General features: G+C 54.6%; 2 protein-coding genes across 2 annotated transcripts; both read left to right on the top strand.

Moving 5' to 3' along the window:
- Positions 1 to 2912: 2912 nt before the first annotated feature.
- Positions 2913 to 12366, top strand: Nxph4 (neurexophilin 4). Its single transcript, XM_027941909.2, has 2 exons — positions 2913 to 2969; positions 10500 to 12366. Exons 1-2 carry the CDS (start codon positions 2913 to 2915, stop codon positions 11364 to 11366), a joined length of 924 nt encoding a protein of 307 aa, XP_027797710.1. The 3' UTR covers positions 11367 to 12366.
- Positions 12367 to 14910: 2544 nt separating this feature from the next.
- On the top strand, positions 14911 to 19900 carry Shmt2 (serine hydroxymethyltransferase 2). The gene is made up of 12 exons (XM_071609741.1): positions 14911 to 15030; positions 16065 to 16262; positions 16746 to 16825; positions 16992 to 17192; positions 17468 to 17549; positions 17698 to 17820; positions 17941 to 18085; positions 18418 to 18578; positions 18783 to 18882; positions 18967 to 19122; positions 19204 to 19311; positions 19435 to 19900. Exons 1-12 carry the CDS (start codon positions 14998 to 15000, stop codon positions 19560 to 19562), a joined length of 1515 nt encoding a protein of 504 aa, XP_071465842.1. The 5' UTR covers positions 14911 to 14997; the 3' UTR covers positions 19563 to 19900.
- The last annotated feature ends 201 nt before the right edge of the window (positions 19901 to 20101 follow it).

The following is a 20101-nucleotide window of genomic DNA, read 5'->3' as shown; positions in this document are numbered from 1 at the left end:
AACAGCAAAATCAGAAGAGTGGCTGCAAATGCCTGATGATCTCTTATCCAGCTTCCAAAGGGAGAATATTGCCTTTCATTCCCTTACTGGTTCAACTTCTCCAGGATATGCCTCCCTGGCTTTCTCCTTCCTTGGAAAAGCTTCTGGGTTTAAGCACCTTCAGAAACAAGAACCCATCCCTTCCTTCTCAGTCCTGAAATTCCCATTTCCAATCTCATCCTCCAAGCCAACTCTGAGATCCACTTCCTCACCCCCACCTTCCTGGACACCTAAGGTCCTGGAGGGAGCAAACCTCCTGGGAAAAAGAGGTGTCCTTGTTAATTACTGAGAGACTTGTGTCCCTATATGGCCACCAGGTGGCATTAGAACTCCCGCTGCGCTGTTTATCCTGGAACCTAGCACAGCCCTCTCCTCAACACACTTAATTATGCACCTGTGGGGAACCCAGGCCAGCCTCTCACTTCCCCGCCCCGGGCTATTTTGCCATACACCCCTCCATCCTCTGCCAGCCAGCTCCCCTCTCTATCCCAGCGCCTGCCGGCTCACCAGCCCCACCCGCTCACCCCTCCCTCTGCCAGTCGTGCATCTGGCGCCCCCGCGGGAGCCACTGATTCTCTGCTTGTCGCCTAAAAATCCTGGGCATAGGGAGAAGGGCTCCCAGCTGCAGCTTAGAAAGCACACCCCTCTGGTAATCATCCTCCCTTTGCTGGCCAGGACTGGCTAAGAGAAGATCCATCAAGAGTGAACCTCCCAAACTCCCCATCCAGCAAGGTGGGAGGAGCCTACAAGACAGAACAGAGCCAGGGACAGAGGCTAATACAGACTGATATAGATTCAGAGATGGGAAGATATAGGGACACAGGCAAAGACCCAGAGACAAGGAGTAGTGAGTGTGTGTGTGTGTGTATGTGTGTGCGCGCGCACGCGGGTACAAGCCCAGTCATGTACCTGTATGCATATACATATGTGTGTAACCACAGGGAAATCAGGTGACTTGAGGCTAGCAAAAGGAGGATAATGGGATGGATTGTGCCTCCCAAAGTTCAGGACCTTGGTGATGGGCTTCTGTCATAAGCACCCTAGGCCTGGGTGTGCCCACTGCTGAACTTGGCACTGGGACCCAAAATTCTGGTTGGGGCCATCTGACCTTATGCCTCTCAACACCTCTGTCCCTTCCTTCCTCATTTCTCTGCTCTGTCTGTACCCAAGTCCCTGCTTCCTGGCTTCTGTTTCCCTGAGTGTTACTACTTCTGCTTCATCCTCTCGCCATCCTTGTCTTTTCCCTCTTTTTTTTTTTCTTTTTCTTTTTATGTCTGTCACATCCCATATCTGTCTGTCTGTTTCTTTGCATATGCCTGGTCTTGTCCTTTGGACTGCCAGTGCCAGTGTACACCTGTGTGTACGTCCATCTTTGTGGATATTTGCCTCTCTGCCAAGGCAAGGTGGAGAAGTGCTGAGGACCTGGTTGGGTGTGCTCATCTCTTGGCCCAAGCTTGCATTTGTCTGTCTCTGTTACTGTGAGCTCCTGTGTGTGTGTGAATCAAATGTATCCACTGTGTGTTGATGTGCATCTCTGAGTGCTAGTTTCTGTGTGAATATATTTTGCTCCACATGTCTGTGTTCACCTCTACCTTGTGGTAGGCCATACCAATGCATCTGCGGCATGCCTGGAGGTTGTGTGCATTCAGGTCTCAGGGCATGGACCTGTCTCTCTATTTCTTTGCTTGTTCCCATCTCTCACTGCCTAGGGTTGGTCATACCACAACCTCAGCCTCAGTGCATAGCAACAGCTGACAGCTGAAGATTCCCTGGGCAGGGAAGACAGAGACTAGAGGGAGGAGGGCACTGATGAAGAAACAGCAGAGAGAATGAGAACAGAGACAGATGCTGGGGACAGAGACAAGGACAGAAACAGACAGGAAAGGGGAAAAGGATCAAGAAGAGGTGGTGGTGGAAGATGGGACAGTGGAAGGGAAGGGATAGGCTACATCAAGACTCTGGGCAGGCGGCATTGAGCTGGACTTCCCATGCAGCGCCTATGCAGTGGGGCGCTGTAAGGTGCAGAGGTCAGAGTGGGTGGGGGTCTAGGGACAAAGGTGAATGGGCCAGTAGAGCCTAGGGGTCCTGAGACTGCAGAGGTGCCGTAGGGCGGAGGTGGGGGGCGGCGGGCGCCGTTTGTCAGCCCTATTGACAGACGTGATGGGGTTTCCGTCTGTGATCAATGATTCTCATCTCCGGGCCGAATGAGCCGCGGGGCGCCCATCCATCCCCGTCAGCGCAGAGCCACGGCAGCCGCCTGAGGCCCCACCCCGCCCTCACCCCGGCCCCTGCCCTGCTCCTGGCCCCTGCCCGGCTCCTGCCCTGGGACCCACCTTGGCCCAGGGCATAGACGGGCCCCGGGACATCAAGGGGCCCTGGTCCTGCAGCATCGCTGAACCTCGCCAGATTCCTGCTCCGCGGTGCCCCCTTTACACGAACAGTCCCAAAGCCTCGAGCCCCACGCCCTTTCCTATTCCTCGTCGGTGCACAGACCCGGCATCTCGAGGGCGCGGCCCCTGAGCCCCTCAACCCTCCCCGCTTCGCACCTGGACCAGGGGCGTGTCTGGGGCGTGTCGGGGTGAAAGTCACCTTCGGTGCCCCCAGCTGGGCGGGAGGGGGCGCGCGGGGCGCGGCCGGGATTGGAGCGCCGCGGAGCCCCGCCCCCCCCGCCCGCCCGAGTCAGACCCAACTTTCTCCCCCGCCCGCGCCCCGCCCCCAGCGCCGCGCTCCGCTCCTCTCGTTCAGTCCGCGGGCCGCGCCGCCCGCTCCCGCCGCTTCGGCAGCCACCCCGCCGCCCAGCAGCCCGGAGCCCCGCGCCCTGTCCGGCTGTCCCTGGGACCCGCCCTGACCGCCCAGCTCGGCCGCCCGGGAAGATGCGACTGCTCGCGGAATGGCTCCTCTTGCTCTTTGGCCCTTGGCTTCTTAGGAAGGTAAGGGCTGCAGGGCTGAGGCGCGAGCGCTGGGGGTCCTCGACGCGAAGGTCCCAGAGTACTAGAGGATCTGTGCGCCCGCCCCGCCCCCAGCTCCGAGCGTCCCAACTTTGCGCGGCGTGGGCGAAGCGGACAGACAGACTGCTCGCTTCAGGACTGGCACTCTCCCAGCGCAAGTTGGGTGAGGGTTGGGGCGGGGGGTACGGGTGGAGGCCCTACCCGGATCCGGCTTCAGGCGCGGCGGGGGAGGGGACGAAGCGCGACCCGCGAGTGCGCCAGACAGAGCGGGAGTGCGAGACAGACAGACAAGCCAGCCGGGTGTCAGCCTTGCCGTCTTTCCGCGCCAACCTCGCTCGCCTTTCTCACTGTCTGTAGGTCCTTCCACCCCTCCACCCCCGCCTTCCCATTTCTCTTCTCTGCACTTGTCACAATGCCAGGTAGGCGCTGTGTTGGGAGCATACACGGCCCGGGCACACGCTCATACACGGACCCACACGGACACGGCTGAACTTGGCTACAATCTCCCATAGCATTTCCCGCGGAGACACCATCTCCCCTGTATAGCCTCACAGACACACCCCCCTCTCTCGACCCGCGATGGGGGCTGCTGTCTCAGGGACTCTCTCCTCCCTGCCCCCACGCCTCGCTGCTGCCTCTTTCCCCAGGGTTCTCGGAAAAGGACCCAGAAGCCAAGGGGATCCAGAATCCTGTCTCCCTCTCTACTTTGAAGCTTCAGCTCATGTACACAGTGTGCATGTGTGGGTCAACGTGTGGGCTGTATGCCTGCATGTGTCCAGGGAAGCCAGGCTTGGATGTTTAGCCCTGAGGCCCAGGGTGTATGTGTATGCTGAAGTGTCAGGGTAGTGATGTTGGCGTTGCATGGATGAGTGCAAGTGCCTGCTTCACAGTGCAGCCATCTGTTTGTGCCCAGGTGTGTGTCCCACAAAGGGGGCCTAGGCCCTTGCCCTCTCCTTCATTAGCCTCCCTAGTCATGGTTTCCCTGTTTCCTGCACCTCAACGGGTGACCTACCTGGTTTAGGGGCAAGCAGGTTGCTCTCTAAACCCCCACTCCCTAAGCCCCAACTCCCAGTCCATATGGAGTCTGGAAAGGGTTCTCCCCCAACACTTGGACCCCCACCTGCCCAGCCCAGTTGCCCTCAGCAACTCTAGCAAGATAGGGGCTACTCCAGTGAAGCTACCAATAGAGCTCTCTAATTCCCCCAGACCCACCTGGTGACCTTGAGGAACCCCCTCCATGAAAACCGCTTTCACCGGTGGAAGACTCTTTTGGATTTGCTGCCCAACACTAAATTAGAGGTCTACAGAAGGGTGTCTGGCCCACCACCACCCTTGTGTGAAGGCACAGGGTCAAGAGGTGGTAGGGATGACACTGCCCTGCCACTCATTTCTACCTCCTCCCCTCTCCTCTTCTCCTCTCCTCTTCATTCTCCCCATCAAATAAACTCCCCAGTGGACAGATCTGGTTTAATTTTCTTCGCCCCCTGAAGGGGAATGAAACATCTGGTGGAGACTTGAGGGAGAGTGAGAGTGAGGATATGAGCGATGGGACCTATCTGAGCGTATGTGAGAGCTGCAGCTGTAGGGCCTCTGTGTTGAAGTCAGAGGGAGAGAGATATCTGCCATTTAGTCCAGTTTGTGTGCATGTGAGGATCTGTTTTATGCGTGGTGTGTGTGTGTGTGTGTGTGTGTGTACACACTGTGAGTGTATGAATATGTATAATTGTGATGGAAAATGTGTGCAGAGAAGTGTCTACATGTCTAAATACCTGCCTATGTGCTTATGTGTATTGGTGAATAGAGTGTGTGCACATGTGTAGGCCCCAGGGACTTTGGTGCATTTCATGCTGGGGCACATATGTCATCTGTATATGAATCTGGGGTTTTTGAGTGCATCTGTGTGTTTGTTTTGAGTGTAGTTGAATATAGGTATGGGGTTGTAAGCTGCAGATGTGTTCATATATGTGAATGTGATTTATGTGTGGGTATGCCTTCAGGGATGTCTCAGTGTCAGCACTGGGAGTGGGGAAAGGTGAGGCTGACACTGGATGAGAGGCTCGTGGGGACAGTTTTCACAGTAGCTCTTTGGAAACCCCTAACCATCAAGCACTACCAGCCCTCTTCTTCACTAGTCCTTTCTTCAGGAGTTCTCTGTCTTCTTCCTTCCTGCTCTAGGATCCTGGTCTCTCAGGGTCTGGGACTTCTGGCTTCTATTGCCTTACTGCCAGGGCTGCTTCAGGATCTTTCTAATATAGTGTCCGACTCCTTTCCCTCTGTATCTCTGATTCCCCCACTTTTGCCAAAGCAGCTGCCTACTGGGAGAAGCAGCAGGCGATCAATAGTCACTAATCACTAATCACTAATTACTAATTAGCTGGGGGAGGGCAAGGGAGGGGCCCTGTGGGACCTTTCAGCTCTATCCTGCCTCAGGGAAGGATTAGGCCCCAAAGCCAGTCTTTCAGAGCTGGCTGGCCACAGCCCCTGGTCCAGCCACCACCTCCCATCTCCTTACCCTCCTCTAGCCCCCCCAGCTAATCTCTGGCTGGGCCACTTAGGCACGCACAGCCTGGGCTTGGGCCCAGAGCTGCCGGCAGGGATTTGGGGGTAATCAGGGGTGGCAGCTGTGCTAGGGACACAGGGAAGGGGGCTGCTGTGACAGTTCCCTGGGGCAGAACCTCCTGTGGAAGCCCCACATCCTGAATGGGAGGGGTGCGGCTGGAAGGAGAATTTAGAGGATCATGGGTTGGGATGAGTGAGGAACTAGAGATCCAGGAAGAGATGACTGACAAAGAGGTAAGGTAAGAAGGACAGAAACAAGGCAAAGAGGGGCCACTGGGGTCAAAAATTGTGGAAGGGTAAAATAATTCCTGAAAGCCAACAGCAGGTGAGGGGGGGGGGGTGTCACTCACAAGGGTTAGAGATGGAGTAATTGGCCAGGAGATGGGGAACTTCACACAGAGCCCCTGTAACTCAAGGCAGGCATGCGGGAGGGGAACAAGGTAACAGAGAGGGGTCCTGTCATGGGGGGAGGGATCCTCCCTTGGGTGCAGGGAAGTCGGAGGGCTTCCTTGAGGAGCGAGCTATGGAGCAGGGATGGGGAGCAGGGAGTGCGGCCTTGAGCGTAGGAAATTGGCAAATCTCACCCTCTCCCCCGCCTGCCCCTCCTCCACCTCCACCCCGCCCACTCCCCCTCCGGCTCCGGCTTCGGGAAATTACATCCCCGCTCCGCGGCTCCCCCCCACCCCCACCGCGCCCCCGAGCCGGCGCCTTTATAGGCACATTTATTGCAATAATAAAGTGAGGCGCGGGGCGGGGGGTGGGGGGCGGCCGTTCCCGGGGGGACCGCGCCGGCTCTAGGAAGCAGGGAAATAAAATAAAATAAAATAAAATCAAAATTCAGATAACGGTGAGCCTTGCGCGGCAGGCCGCGAGCAGGCGGGCAGGCGGGGCTGAGGGGGAAGGGGCGCCCGGCCCAAGGGCAGAGCCCACCCCACCCCACCCGCAGTCCCCCGCCCCAGCTAGCTGTAGTAGGGTCTGGAATAAGGTATCTTTGCCTCCACCCCATCACCCCCGCCACCCCCGGCCTCTCCCAAAGCCTGATCCTGCCTGGCCTTCTGCCTCTTCCTTTGGCTTCTCTCATACCTGTCCTCAGCTTCTATCTCTGTCCATGTCTCCAGTCACTTTCCTTGCCCTCTATTTCCCATTCCAGTCCTCACTGGCTTCCTCCATCCCCATCTTAGGTCTCTGCATCTACCCTTATCCCTGTTTCTGCTCAATAACCATCCTTCTCCATTTCTGTTCTACCCCTACTCTGTCCCCATTACCATCTCCCCATTCCCATCTCCCCATTCCCAGTCCCATCTCATTCCTGTCTGACCCCAATGCCCATTCCTCATCTATCATCCCTACCCCATTTTGGCTACCATCCTTTTCTGTACCCTTTCTCCATTCCTCTGATCCACACCCCATCTGCATCCACATCCGATGTGTCTCTGTCCAGTGCCTGTCCACTATTTCTGTTCTCCTCCGCATCCCTGTCCCCATGTCTATCCTTGTTGCATCCTTGTCTCTGAATTCTGTTGCTGTGCCTTCCTAGTCCCCAATGTCATTCCTGTTCCATCTCTGTCTCAGTGCTCACCCCATCCTGTCATGTCTACCCACCTCTTGTCCTAACTCCCTTCTGTATCTGTGATTCCCAGCCAGACTTCACCCCATCCTGATTGTGATGCCCTTGTCTCTTTCTAGGAGCAGGGGCTTAGTATGCTCTTTCTCCCTCCCCACTTCAGGCCTGGATCATTCTTTTCTCATCCACAGGGCACTGTTCCCTCCCCCAGCCAAATCCTGAAAACCCTGACCCATGCAGAGAAACGACTGGCCCAGGGGAGGTGCACCCTGCAATGCGGCTGGGGGCTGACAGACTATCCCCTGCCCCAGCAATCTCATCCCAAAAGAGCCCTCTCCCCCAGTGGAGCTTGTTCTGTAGCCAGAGATGCCTTTAACTCCCCTCAGGTGCATGGGCTCACTGCCTTGGGGGCAATGCGCCTCTGGCTTGGCTCCTACCCTCTTGGGCCTGGAGAAGCCTGCTGAAGCACCCCCCCCCCAGCTACCACACACCTCCCCCCCACCATGTGCTGGCAGTGGTGCTAGCCTCTCCCCTCCGCAAATGTCACCGCGCCCAATTAGCTTAATTAAACCAGCTCTGCAGCGTGAGGACCCCACCTCAGACAACACCCTGCTTCCGCCCCTAGTCGAGGAAGGGGAGAAGGGGTCTAAGCAAAGAGGAGCTCCTTTACCACCTAGTTACACACACACACACACACACACACACCACTGCTACAGCCTGAAGAACAGAAGACTGCCTCAGTTAAAGACAGAAATGGGGGAGGGGGGACAGAATCCTGGAAGATAGAAATTAGAGGCAGAGACAAAGTGGAGGAAGAAACAGAAAGAGTGAGAGAAGGGTGGGGAGAGAGAGAGATGAAAAAATAGTGGAAAAGGGAGAGCAAGAGAGGGAGAGAGTGCTGGCGATCAAAGAAGCCAGAGGGAGGATTTTATTTTATTTTATTCCATGTTCCCATTTCTCGGCTCGTTTCCTCACAGACTCTCCAGCGCTCCCTGTCTAACCCCCACCCAAGGTCGCTTTGGCTGCCTCCCCTCAACTCTTCCCTTGTATCTGGGCTGTCTCCAGCCCCTGATGTGTGTGGGGGGGTGTAAGTGTCCAAAGCCCAGGGATTTGCCAGGATCATAGAAGCAAAGACAGCAATTTGTCTGGTATCAGAGGTGGGGGTACCTCTTGGCACCTTTCCCTATCCTGTCCAACCCCATTTCCTCCCCTAGTCCCTGTCTCTGAGGAGTCACTGGACTGAACCACTCCTGGCCAGGTCTTGCTGCAGGACATAAAGCATGCTGGGGTGTACTGGGGTGCATTTGGAGTCACAGCATGTGGGGAGGGGACTTGGATGTCTAGACTTTCCTGGAAAGAGCAGCAGTTGGGTTCAGAGGGTTAAGATTAGGGGTCAGAGTTCAATAATGCACATCTTGACTTTCTCCCTAGAAGCTTGCCCACTCCCTCCTCCAATGCCCTTTCCAGGGCTCAAGCCTACCTCTTGGATTTTGGTCCTTTTCCCCTGGGAAGTCTCTTCTCCCTGCCCCTGTATGCTAAGACTTCTTCCCCCAGCCCTTCTCAACCCCACCAAGCCAGCTCAAGCTTGTCTGTCTGAGTCAATCATTCTTGCTGCCTCCACCCCCCTCACCTGGGCTGGGAGGAGGGTTGCATGGGAGGAAGGAGGAGGGGGGCGATAAATATGTATGACGACCGGGTGGTGGCAGCATTAATAACCTGGGATCGCAGTGCTGCAGGGAAGGGGACCAGGCGGTAGAGATTCTAGCCCAGTAGCTTGGCTCTGCATTCCTGTCCCCTGCGGACACGTATTGTGTACACATGGGTGTGTGCAAACAGAGGGGGCACCTACACTGTTCAGGCCTCCTTATGTACCCAAAACTCTTCAGCCTGCAGGCCAGTATGTCTCCCTCATATACAATTCACATACACACACACACAAGAACGCAGACCATACTTGTACTGTCACTATGGGTACACCCCCTCTAGAAAGAGCTTTAGACATGGACAGAGGATGATAGGAATTCACACAGGAAAAGTGACAACCTCCATACCACCAAAGGTAGGCATATAACAAACCCAGACACACAACACAACCACCACAGACATTACTACTACAAATTGACACACATAGCCTCACTGGTATCAACACACAGACACACAGCCAATCCAAGCACATATACACAAATCACCACAACTGATGTACATCCACTACAAGCAGGCATAGACACACACAACCTCCTCAGACTGATATACACAGACATACAAACACACAGACTCACCACAGCCACACCAACCGCCACAGACTGATACATATACAGTCTGTATCAGTTTGACACACCAGAGCAACTCTGGGTAGAAAGACACACACCATTTCAGGCTAACAGGAACACAGCCATCCCAGACCGACACAGACAGTACTGTTCCCCCACCCCCAGGACCTGAACGAAGTCAGGGCCACACCAAACAGCACAGTGGTGGCTAGCACAGGCTGACTGACACACTCTGACACGCTCTCGGTTCCTCTCCCTCCCGCTCTCCCTGCTGGAGCGGCATCTCCATATTTCTTCCTCTCGCTCTCTCCCCTTCTCCTTCACTCTCGGCCACCCCCCACCACCACCACCCAGATAATTGATGGCCCGGGCCTGGCCCGGACGCTCCCGCCTCTCGATCCATCTTGTACTAGCGCCCGCGCTGTCTCCCAGATCGGCCGCCACCTGAGACACAGAGACGGTGAGCGGGCGGGGGCAGTTCCTCCAGTCCTCTCCCAGCCCAGGGAAGGGCGGTCAGGCGGCCTCCACCACAGCAGGAGCGCTGCGGATTGAGAGGGGAGCCCGAATTGAGAGGGGAGCCCATTTAGCCCCAAGCCTCAACCCACCGCACGGGGACTCTTCTCCATAGCTCAACCGGTTCTCAGCGGCCCTTCCCCGCTGAGCAGTCAGGGCTGAGGCCAGGAAGCGAGCTCTAGTCTCCGCAGAAGCTGGGAGGTCTTCCCACCTCTTTCTTGATGCTGTATGTTGAGATGGTCACGGCCTCACATGCTCCACTCCAACTCTTCCGTGGCCTATTACTTGGAACCATCCATGGGCCAGGTGAGGAAAGAAGGAGCCCTCCTGGACCCATTCCCTACTCACACCAATGCCCACACTGGATTTGGCATTTGGGTTCATTTTGGAGCTCAGTGGAGAAACACAGGGATTCTCAGGTCATCTCACAGATACTGGAAACTGAGGGCTGCAGATCTATTCCAACATCCACTCCTGAACTACCCGCGGAAGACTGCATGTGGTCTCCTTGTGGCTGCAGAAAAGGGCTGCCAGGGTAGGGCTCAGGCAAGGTGGCCAGGGCCCAGTCTAGCATCTCTCTCTTCCCTCCTCTTTGTTCCTACACAGGTCGTCAGTGCCCAGATACCAGAGTCGGGAAGGCCGCAGTACCTGGAGCTGCGCCAAGCTACTCCAGGAGGGGGTGCCCCTGGCCAACAGCTCCCTGCGTCCAGGTCTTCTGACGGCCTGGGGCTGGCCGGCGCCTGGAGCTGGGCCTGGCCTGCTAACCACACGGGGGCGCTGACCCAGGCGGGGGTGGCCGGGGCGCTGCCGGCTCAGCGCACTAAGAGGAAGCCGTCCATCAAAGCCGCACGAGCCAAAAAGATCTTCGGCTGGGGGGACTTCTACTTTAGAGTGCATACCCTCAAGTTCTCGCTGCTGGTGACCGGCAAGATCGTGGACCATGTGAATGGTACCTTCAGTGTGTATTTCCGCCACAACTCCTCCAGTCTGGGCAACCTCAGTGTCAGTATTGTGCCACCTTCTAAGCGTGTGGAGTTCGGGGGCGTCTGGCTGCCTGGGCCTGCCCCCCACCCACTACAGTCTACGCTGGCCCTGGAGGGGGTGCTTCCTGGGCTGGGGCCCCCTTTAGGGATGGCGGCAGCTGCGGGACCGGGGCTTGGGGGCACCCTTGGGGGCGCACTGGCAGGTTCACTAGGCAGCGCTCTGGGAGTGCCCGGGGCCAAAGAATCACGCGCTTTCAATTGCCACGTGGAGTATGAGAAGACAAACCGCGCTCGTAAGCACCGCCCGTGCCTGTACGACCCGTCGCAGGTGTGCTTCACTGAGCACACGCAGAGCCAGGCCGCCTGGCTCTGTGCCAAGCCCTTCAAAGTCATCTGTATCTTCGTCTCCTTCCTCAGCTTTGACTACAAACTGGTGCAGAAGGTATGCCCAGACTATAACTTCCAAAGCGAACACCCTTACTTTGGATAGCTCCCCTGGCCCGGCCCTGAGCATCCCGCCAAATCCCAGCCTCTGTAAGTGGGACTCCTCCCGATATCCCTCCGCTCCTGTGGTCTCCTCCACTCCTGCTGCGGAGTGCGGCGGAAGGGGACAGCCCTCATCAGCCAGTGTTTCCCTTGTCCTTATGGGGAGTGCCCATGAGGCTGTAACCCCCTCAGATACACCTTAACGTGGAGAGATAAGGGCGCAGCCCTAGAATGGGCGGGGTTTGGAGGTGGTACCAGGGTCCTCTTAGTCCACACTGGATCCCCTTTTTGCTTCTGGCGCTGGGCTGGGCACTCCCCTTGCCCGTAGCTTTAATAACAGCTTTAATAACACCTGGCCTGGCACCCTTATCCCACCCAGACATTCTGGCCCCCAAGCGCTTGTTCTCCTGTGCCCCTGGTAAAGACTAAAGGTCTATTAAACCCCTGGCCTATCCTTATCCCTCTCTGCCTGCCGTTTGCCTGTCCCTTTTTCCTCCCAACCTCGCAGAAGCAGAACTCCTAAGCAGGGGCACTCAGCCCGGCCTCTGCCCTCTGCTTGCTTCCCTCTTGTCGGTGCAGTCCAGTTCCACCTGCCCTCTCTGGCTGCTTCCTCTCGGTGATATTTTTTTTTCTACACCAAAACAGACGGGAAAGGGAACAAAATAAAGTGAAATCCAATACGTGTCTGTGTGAGACCTTTGTAGGGAAGAGGAAGACAGATGTGAATTTCTGTCTGATAGAGACCTGGCCAGGGCCTCCTCCATCCGTGACTGACGGGGAAACTGAGGCAAAGGTGACAGAGCTAGCACCCTGGAGGTCATCCAAGACTGGATCACAGAGAAATGTATCAGACCCTTGGAGTAAGAACTCTACCTGGGGTGGGGATTCCCCTCTCTGCAGAGGGCAAAGCGAAGCTGTTGCAGATAGAATGAGTGTTAGACCTGAGTGGGAACTACCAACGCACTATTTGGGATGACTTGAAAAAGAGGGAGATTCAGGGACAGAATGGGCAGAGCGCTGACAACCTGCTAAGCTCCGCGGAGCTTGGAGGAGGAGGTAGGTTGGAAGGGAGGGGGAACAGTGTTTGCGGCATCTGGAGTCATCGATCTTCCTTTTCCTTCCTAATTTCGTGGGCGCTGAGTTTGCAGACGGACGTAGAAGGGAGGGAGCGTTGGGATGACAAGATGGGGGAAGGGATGAGCGCGGGTTTGGAGGGCGGGGCCTCGTAGCCGCTGCTAGCCGCCAGCAAACACAGCCCCTTTCAGCCAGCTGCCCACCCTCTCCACCCGCGCCTTCAGCTCCCTCCTGCAGCCTCTGCTGCTAATTTTATCCGCCCCCAACCCTGGCCCGGGCGCTAATTGGCTGCGGCTTCATTAGCAGTTCTCAGCTCAGCAGCCCCCCTCCCCTTGGGACCCCCATGACTGGGGTAAGAAGGGGTGCAGACAAGCTGAGGCACAGAGGAACAACTCCTCTTCATCCTGCTTTCTTTCTGAGAAGTCCGGGGTCAAGATGCCCACAGGCAGAGATCAGTGCTCACCAAGGGATTGCCCACTGGCTCTGGCCTGACAATGACTCACCAACATGCCTGAGAGTGAAAAGTTGGTGAGCAGAAAGTATATATCAGATGGATGAATGGATAAATAATGGGATCAAGTGAAAGACGGAAGATGGAGAGAGGTTCTGGGTTAGAGATTGGAGGAAGAATAGCAAAGAAGTCTCCTTACACAAGGCTTATTGCTGAGAACACCTGGAAAAGCTGAGAGCCAGAGTGGGAAGGAAGTTAGATCTAGGGAGGGACTCTGAGGCCTGATATGAAAGACAGGTATGAATGAATGGAATCAGCAAGTTAGCCTATCTAGGCCTCAATCTCCCCAACTGTAAAGACATAATAAATAAAAAAGTCACATTGCACCTGTTGAATTTTGTCATCTGTTCACTTCTTGATGTCCCAGTAGTCAGTGAGCTCTTCTGGAATCTCAGGGCAATGGCATGCTGGCATGAAGTAGAAGGTCAATATGTGTATTGAATTAATTTATGTGTAATGGTACTGTGTAATGCAATGGTTTTTTTTTAATATTTATTTTTAGTTTTCAGCGGACACAACATCTTTGTTTGTATGTGGTGCTGAGGATCGAACCCGGGCCGCACGCATGCCAGGCAAGTGCGCTACCGCTTGAGCCACATCCCCAGCCCATGCAGTGGTTTTTAAAACTAATGCTTATCAGAATCATTGAGAAGAGGTTTGAATGTGTCTTTGAAATTCATTTAGAGCACCCTTCCCCCCCCCCCAGTCATTTGGAAATCTTTTGTTGAAGATATCAATTAGGGCTGGGGTTGTAGCTCAGTGGTAGAGCACTTGCCTAGCACGTGTGAGCATGTGAGCACTGGGTTCCATCCTCAGCACCACATAACAATAAAAGAAATAAAGCTATTGGTCTATCTACAACTAAAAAATTATTGAAAAAAAAAAGATATCAGGGGCTAGGGATGTGGCTCAAGCGGTAGCGCTCTCGCCTGGCATGCTTGCTGCCTGGGTTCGATCCTCAACATCACATACAAAGATGTTGTGTCCGCCAAAAACTTAAAAAAAAAAAAAAGATATCAATGAGTACCTTACTCAGGGGTTTTATCCAGATACAGTAAGGCTAAAATTACTCAGGGGTTTTATCCAGACACAGTAAGACTAAAAGGAAGTTCTCTAGCCAAGCACAGTGGCCAACCCTGTACCTGTAATCCCAGCTACTCAGGTGACTGAAGCAGGAGGATCGCAAGTTTGAAACCAGCCTAGGCAATTTAGGGAGACCCCCATCTCAGAATAAAATTTTAAAAGGGCTGGGGATGTGGTTCAGTGGTAGAGCCTCCTGAGTTCAAGCTTCAGTACCATAAAACAAATAAATAGATAATAAATAAATAAATAAAGATGACTCACTGAGTACAGGATATCAAGTGGACAGGTAACAAAATGGAATAACTGCAACAGGAGGGGACGCCTCATTCTCCTTTAAGGTGTCTGAGGAGGAGAAAATAGCCTTGGAGGAGGAAGCAGTTTTGTGACTCAGAGGAATAGGAGGAAGACAATCCATGGAAGCTCATGTTTACATAAGTCTCATTTCATCCCCACCGCATGATATTTTATTATGACTTTACAAATGAAGAAACTGAGGTACAGCAAGCTAATTTCCTACTACCTGGGGTTGAAACTTGAACTCAAGTGTCCCACCCTTTCAAACCACAGTGATTTCCACAGCACTACCCAATCTTGTATGGGAGTCTCTGGATTTCCCAGAGAGCCTAAGAATACTCGATATTCAGTAGATATCCAATAAACTCTTGTCTTAACAATTGACAGGAAAAAGAAATCCCGGATATCTTCAGGATAGTTAGAATATGTAGCAGTCCAGTATTCTTTCAAGCAAGGTTCTTTAGCCTTGGGGCTACAGATGTGGAATGAAGCGGAAGAAAACTACAATTCCCAAAAGGCCACAAAGGTGGCACCATTGCGCACGCGTGTTCTCCTTCCCTTGCCGGGCTTCTCGGGTCGTTCTCGCGCATGCGCTCTCGGAACGGTGTTTTCCAACCTTTTGCTACTCTCCGACCAGAGTTGGTGGCTGTACCTCCTGCGACGTGGAGTTGCGATGCTGCCCTTTTCTTTCCTCCGGGTGGCTCGGGTAAGAACGGGGCTCCGGAGACTGGATAACCAGTGATTAGCCCTACTTCCTACCTTTGCCCATTCACAAACTCTCGGATTGTCCTGGCTTTTACACTGCACGTGTTCTTGGGCCTCAGCGGATGTGTAACTAGGGAATCCCTGAAACTCCCGGGCGCGCGTGGGGTGAACTGGGTTCTCTCTTCGTTCTGGCAGTCAGATGCCCCAGGGCCTCGTGACCGCCCATTTAACGTGGCATTAGGGGAGAGGACTGCGCCGGCTGCTAAACAGACACTGTGCTGGCTAACGAGTGGGTTCTCGTCTTCGACCCGCAACCCGAGCCTTTCCCGCCAGCTCTGGAACCATGCAGATGATGCAACCAAGCCCCACAGCTTTCATCAGACAGGGGTCCTGCGGCAGTGTGGGCTAGAAGGAAGTGTAAAGGGCGGGGGGGGGGGGGGACGACGGTGACATGGGGACAGGATATGTGTTGGGCCTCCCTGCGGATCCACCCCTTCCCCACACATCCTCCCACCCCCAATACCTCTTTCCCAGGGACTGCTTCAGGTCTGCCCTTCCACCTCCATTGCTCTGGAAACCACCTCTACAGCCTGTGGCCTTAACCCCTGTCAGTTTGGTCTCTTCTCCTGACTGGGGTATCAGTTTGTGGAGGCCCTGAAGAAAGGCCCCTTTGTTCCTATGGGTGGGGAGGTTCTGGAATCTCTGGCTCTCTCCTGAATTTGGGAGACAGGGGCTTCTGGAGAATAAGCTTTGCCCTGTGGCTTTGCAGAGTGGCTCATGGGTTGAGGTGGAGAGAGAGTCTGAGGTGAGGTGAGTGGAACGAATCAGAATTACCCCTCTGGACATTGATCTCAACCTTGGATCTAGAACTGGCTTTTAAAGGTGGAGATGGGGGTGGAAAGAACTGGAACAGTCTGGCTGGACAACTGGCTGCCTGGTACAGAGCCAGAGGGCTGTATAAGCATGGCTGGGGGTGATTGGGAGACTATTTGTTTGGACAATTTTTTATTTGACCATAGCTTTTCCTGCCCCTAGCCTCTGCAGAGATGTGACCAACTGGTCAGGATGGCTACTCGAGCTCAGCACAGCAAGGTGGCCCAAACTCAGACTGGAGAAGCAACCACAGGTTGGACAGGCCAGGAGAGTCTGTCAGACAGTGACCCTGAGATGTGGGAACTACTACAGAAGGAGAAGGACAGGCAGTGTCGTGGCCTGGAGCTCATTGCCTCAGAGGTGGGAGCTGGGGAGACAGGGTAGGGGGGTGGGTATAGGTAGTAACAAGCTATCTTGCCAATATTTCTTCAGATTTCCTTGTCAGACTCAGGGCCTTTCTGCTGGGCTTTATTTCCCTCTCTTTATTCTCCTCTGAAGCAAAAGCAAGGCCAGTTTATGGATATTTGGGCATTAGGAAGTTTACAGAGCCTTCCAGAGTCCCTACAGCTTCAACTATTCCCTCTCTGCCTCCCAAGAGGAAAGAGGAGCCTGGAAACACAAATTTGAGTGGACAGGTGACCTTACTGGGAACAACATCATGGCAGCTGAGTTTCTGAGAATGCTCCTTCTGGCCCTGCCCCATGCTTGGCAAAGAACCCAGAATTAACAGCTTTTTGTACAGCCTGACTCCCCCTGCAGCCTGCAGGCTCTGGCAGGGCGGGGCTATGGGGGTCCAGGGGAAGGGACTCAATACCTTCTGACATTGCCCCCCCATCACCCCAGAACTTCTGCAGCCGAGCTGCGCTGGAGGCCCTGGGGTCCTGTCTGAACAACAAGTACTCGGAGGGTTATCCTGGCAAGAGGTGAGGGCTAGGCACCAGAGGGCTGGAGGGCAACATCAGGGATGGTGCTCCCAGTGGTGGAACCTTCCTGTACCCTCCAGTATTTATGGAGCAGTGGCCTTCCCAGTCCTTTGCTGCTGGTCTAGAGTCCTTTTTCTGTGCCCTTATGTACCTCTCTTCATGGCAGATATTATGGGGGAGCAGAGGTAGTGGATCAAATTGAGCGGCTGTGCCAGCGCCGGGCCTTGGAAGCCTTTGACCTGGATCCTGCTCAGTGGGGAGTCAATGTCCAGCCCTACTCAGGGTCCCCAGCCAATCTGGCTGCCTACACCGCCCTTCTGCAGCCGCATGACCGACTCATGGGGTTGGACCTGCCTGATGGGGGCCAGTGAGTATGGATGGGGCAGATGCTGGGCTGTAGACAGTACTAATGTGGCAAAGGAGTTATTGCATACCCACTGTATTCCATATCATACCTCTCCCTGTCCTGCATGTTACAGTGGATGAGGAAGATAGGATCGCAGTCACATCAGTGTCCACCACAGAGTGGACAGAGCAATGAGATGCAGCAAGCTCAGGACAGACATTGGAGATGGGTAGGAAGGGAGTGAGGAAGTTGAGTTTTTACACTCTGAGACCTCCTTATTTCGTCTCACTTCCTAGTCTCACCCATGGCTACATGTCCGACGTCAAGCGGATCTCTGCCACATCTATCTTCTTTGAGTCTATGCCCTATAAACTCAATGTGAGTGCTCTAGGGTGTAGGAGGTAGTTGCCCAGGCCCTGGTTCTGCTGGGCAGTGGGGGGGCTAGAGCTCTGGGCAGCCCTCAGGGTTAAGGAGGGACAAGCACTATTGCCATCTCAGGCCTTTAGCTGTTTATCTGTCTGTCCAGCCCAAAACCGGACTCATTGACTATGACCAGTTGGCAATGACTGCTCGGCTTTTCCGACCACGGCTCATCATAGCTGGTACCAGTGCCTATGCTCGCCTCATTGACTATGCCCGCATGAGAGAGGTTGGTGGGGGGCTGGAGTACTGGCACTGTCTCAGGGTTTGGTGGAGAGATTGGGGGGTAGCATTGGGTATGCCTGTCTGGGCCCTCCCCAGGCTGAGGCTTATCTCTGTACCTGTCCAGGTGTGTGATGAAGTCAAGGCACACCTGTTGGCAGACATGGCCCACATCAGTGGCCTGGTGGCTGCCAAGGTGATCCCCTCACCTTTCAAGCATGCGGACATTGTCACCACCACCACTCACAAGACTCTTCGAGGGGCCAGGTCAGGTTCCCTGAGATCATGCCTTGCCTTTCCCTGCCTTCACACCCTGCTCTAGGCTGGATCTGAGAATTCCTTCCTACCTATACCCCGGAAGACTTCCATTTAGTCTGTGATGGTTCTCCTTTTCTTGCTTTTGATGGCCATTCCTTGGCAGGGGATTTGTGAGTGGGAGTGAGGGGCTGATTCCCTCCACCACTGGAATCCACTGTACAAAGGACAACTGAGGGGACTCTGAGAGGCCTCGACAGCCCAAGCCAGCCAACTTCCTCTGATCTCCCCAATCCTTATCTTTTATTTTTAGCTTAGATTCTAACCACTCACCTTCTGCACAGGTCAGGACTCATCTTCTATCGGAAAGGGGTACAGTCTGTGGACCCCAAGACTGGCAGGGAGATACCTTACACATTTGAAGACCGAATCAACTTTGCTGTGTTCCCATCATTGCAGGGGGGCCCACACAATCATGCCATTGCTGCAGTAGCAGTGGCCCTAAAACAGGTTGGGGAGCCTGCCCTATGGGGGTGGGGGGGACATTGTTCCTGAGACTTAAATGCTTCTGGTAACTAAAGTTGAAGCTGATGGAAGGGAACTGCCAGGACGGGAGGTGTCAAAGCTGGGGTCCTGGAGCCATGCTGAGTGTGAAGGGGCAGAAGAAGTAGGACCTGGGGCCTGGAGTCACAGGTGCTACTGTCTCATTCCCAGGCTTGTACCCCCATGTTCCGGGAGTACTCCCTACAGGTTTTGAAGAATGCTCGGGCCATGGCTGATGCCCTGCTAGAGCGAGGCTACTCACTGGTGTCTGGTGAGCCAGGGGGCTGGGTGAGGGCTTTTATAGCCTCAAGCAGGTGCACCAGACTCTCCACTCCCTGATTATTAACCCCCTCAGGTGGCACTGACAACCACCTGGTGCTGGTAGATCTGCGGCCAAAAGGCCTGGATGGGGCTCGGGCTGAGCGGGTGCTAGAGCTTGTGTCCATCACTGCCAACAAGAACACATGTCCTGGAGACCGAAGTGCCATCACCCCTGGGGGCCTGCGGCTTGGTGAGATCTGGGGCTCAGGGAGGGAAGGACGCCCACAACGGGTGACCTTAGTTATACTAATCCTTTTTCCTGCCTCTCCAGGGGCCCCAGCCTTGACCTCTCGGCAATTCCGTGAGGATGACTTCCGGAGAGTTGTGGACTTCATTGATGAAGGAGTCAACATCGGTTTGAAGGTGAAGAGTAAGACTGGTAAGCAGACAAAGAAAGAGCCCCCTAGCCAGCCTCTTTACCTCACTGTGCTCCCTCCCCCAGCTGATTTCACTGCCTTCCATACAATGCTAACCTTTTTTTTTTCCCTCCTCACCTCTCTAGCCAAGCTCCAGGATTTCAAATCCTTCCTGCTCAAGGACCCAGAAACAAGCCAGCACCTGGCCAACCTCAGGCAAAGGGTGGAGCAATTTGCCAGGGCCTTCCCCATGCCTGGTTTTGATGAGCGCTGAAAACACCTGGGAATCAAGGCCCACAGACTCGAAATTACTACCCCTGTCCCCCGCCTGCCTCACCTGGGCCAGTGGAAGGGCATACTACTTACCATTCTATTTTTTGGTGGAGGAGGTATAGTCCCCCTTGCCAGAATTTGTAGCTGATGTTTCTTTTTTGTAACTAGATTTAGAAGGAGCCCCACTCTACCTCCAGCTTTCTGCCCTAATCCTCTGCCATTATCAGTATTATATAGACTCTTGCTCTTTCTTGAGGTGGGAGAGTTACCCAGCTGAGCCAGAGGAAGGAGTGGGTGGCACACTTCCTTTTTTTTAATGTAATAAAATGCTCACCTGCCCAGGAGTTTCTATTACTGTGGGAGGGGTCCCCTGGGCCAGCAGATGATTTGACTCCTTCAAAGTGTGTTCCTCCCTTCCCTACCACCACCACCACCACTACTACCACCACCACCACCACCACCACAAGGCCCCAGGAGGCTGCAGCCTCCTCTGTGTTTCTGATCAGAGCGGACACCAGACGTGATTAGCAGGCGCAGCAA

This window comes from Marmota flaviventris, chromosome 3, assembly GCF_047511675.1.
Source record: "Marmota flaviventris isolate mMarFla1 chromosome 3, mMarFla1.hap1, whole genome shotgun sequence".
Lineage (NCBI taxonomy): Eukaryota > Metazoa > Chordata > Mammalia > Rodentia > Sciuridae > Marmota > Marmota flaviventris.
This window is presented reverse-complemented; position numbering and strand designations above follow the sequence as displayed.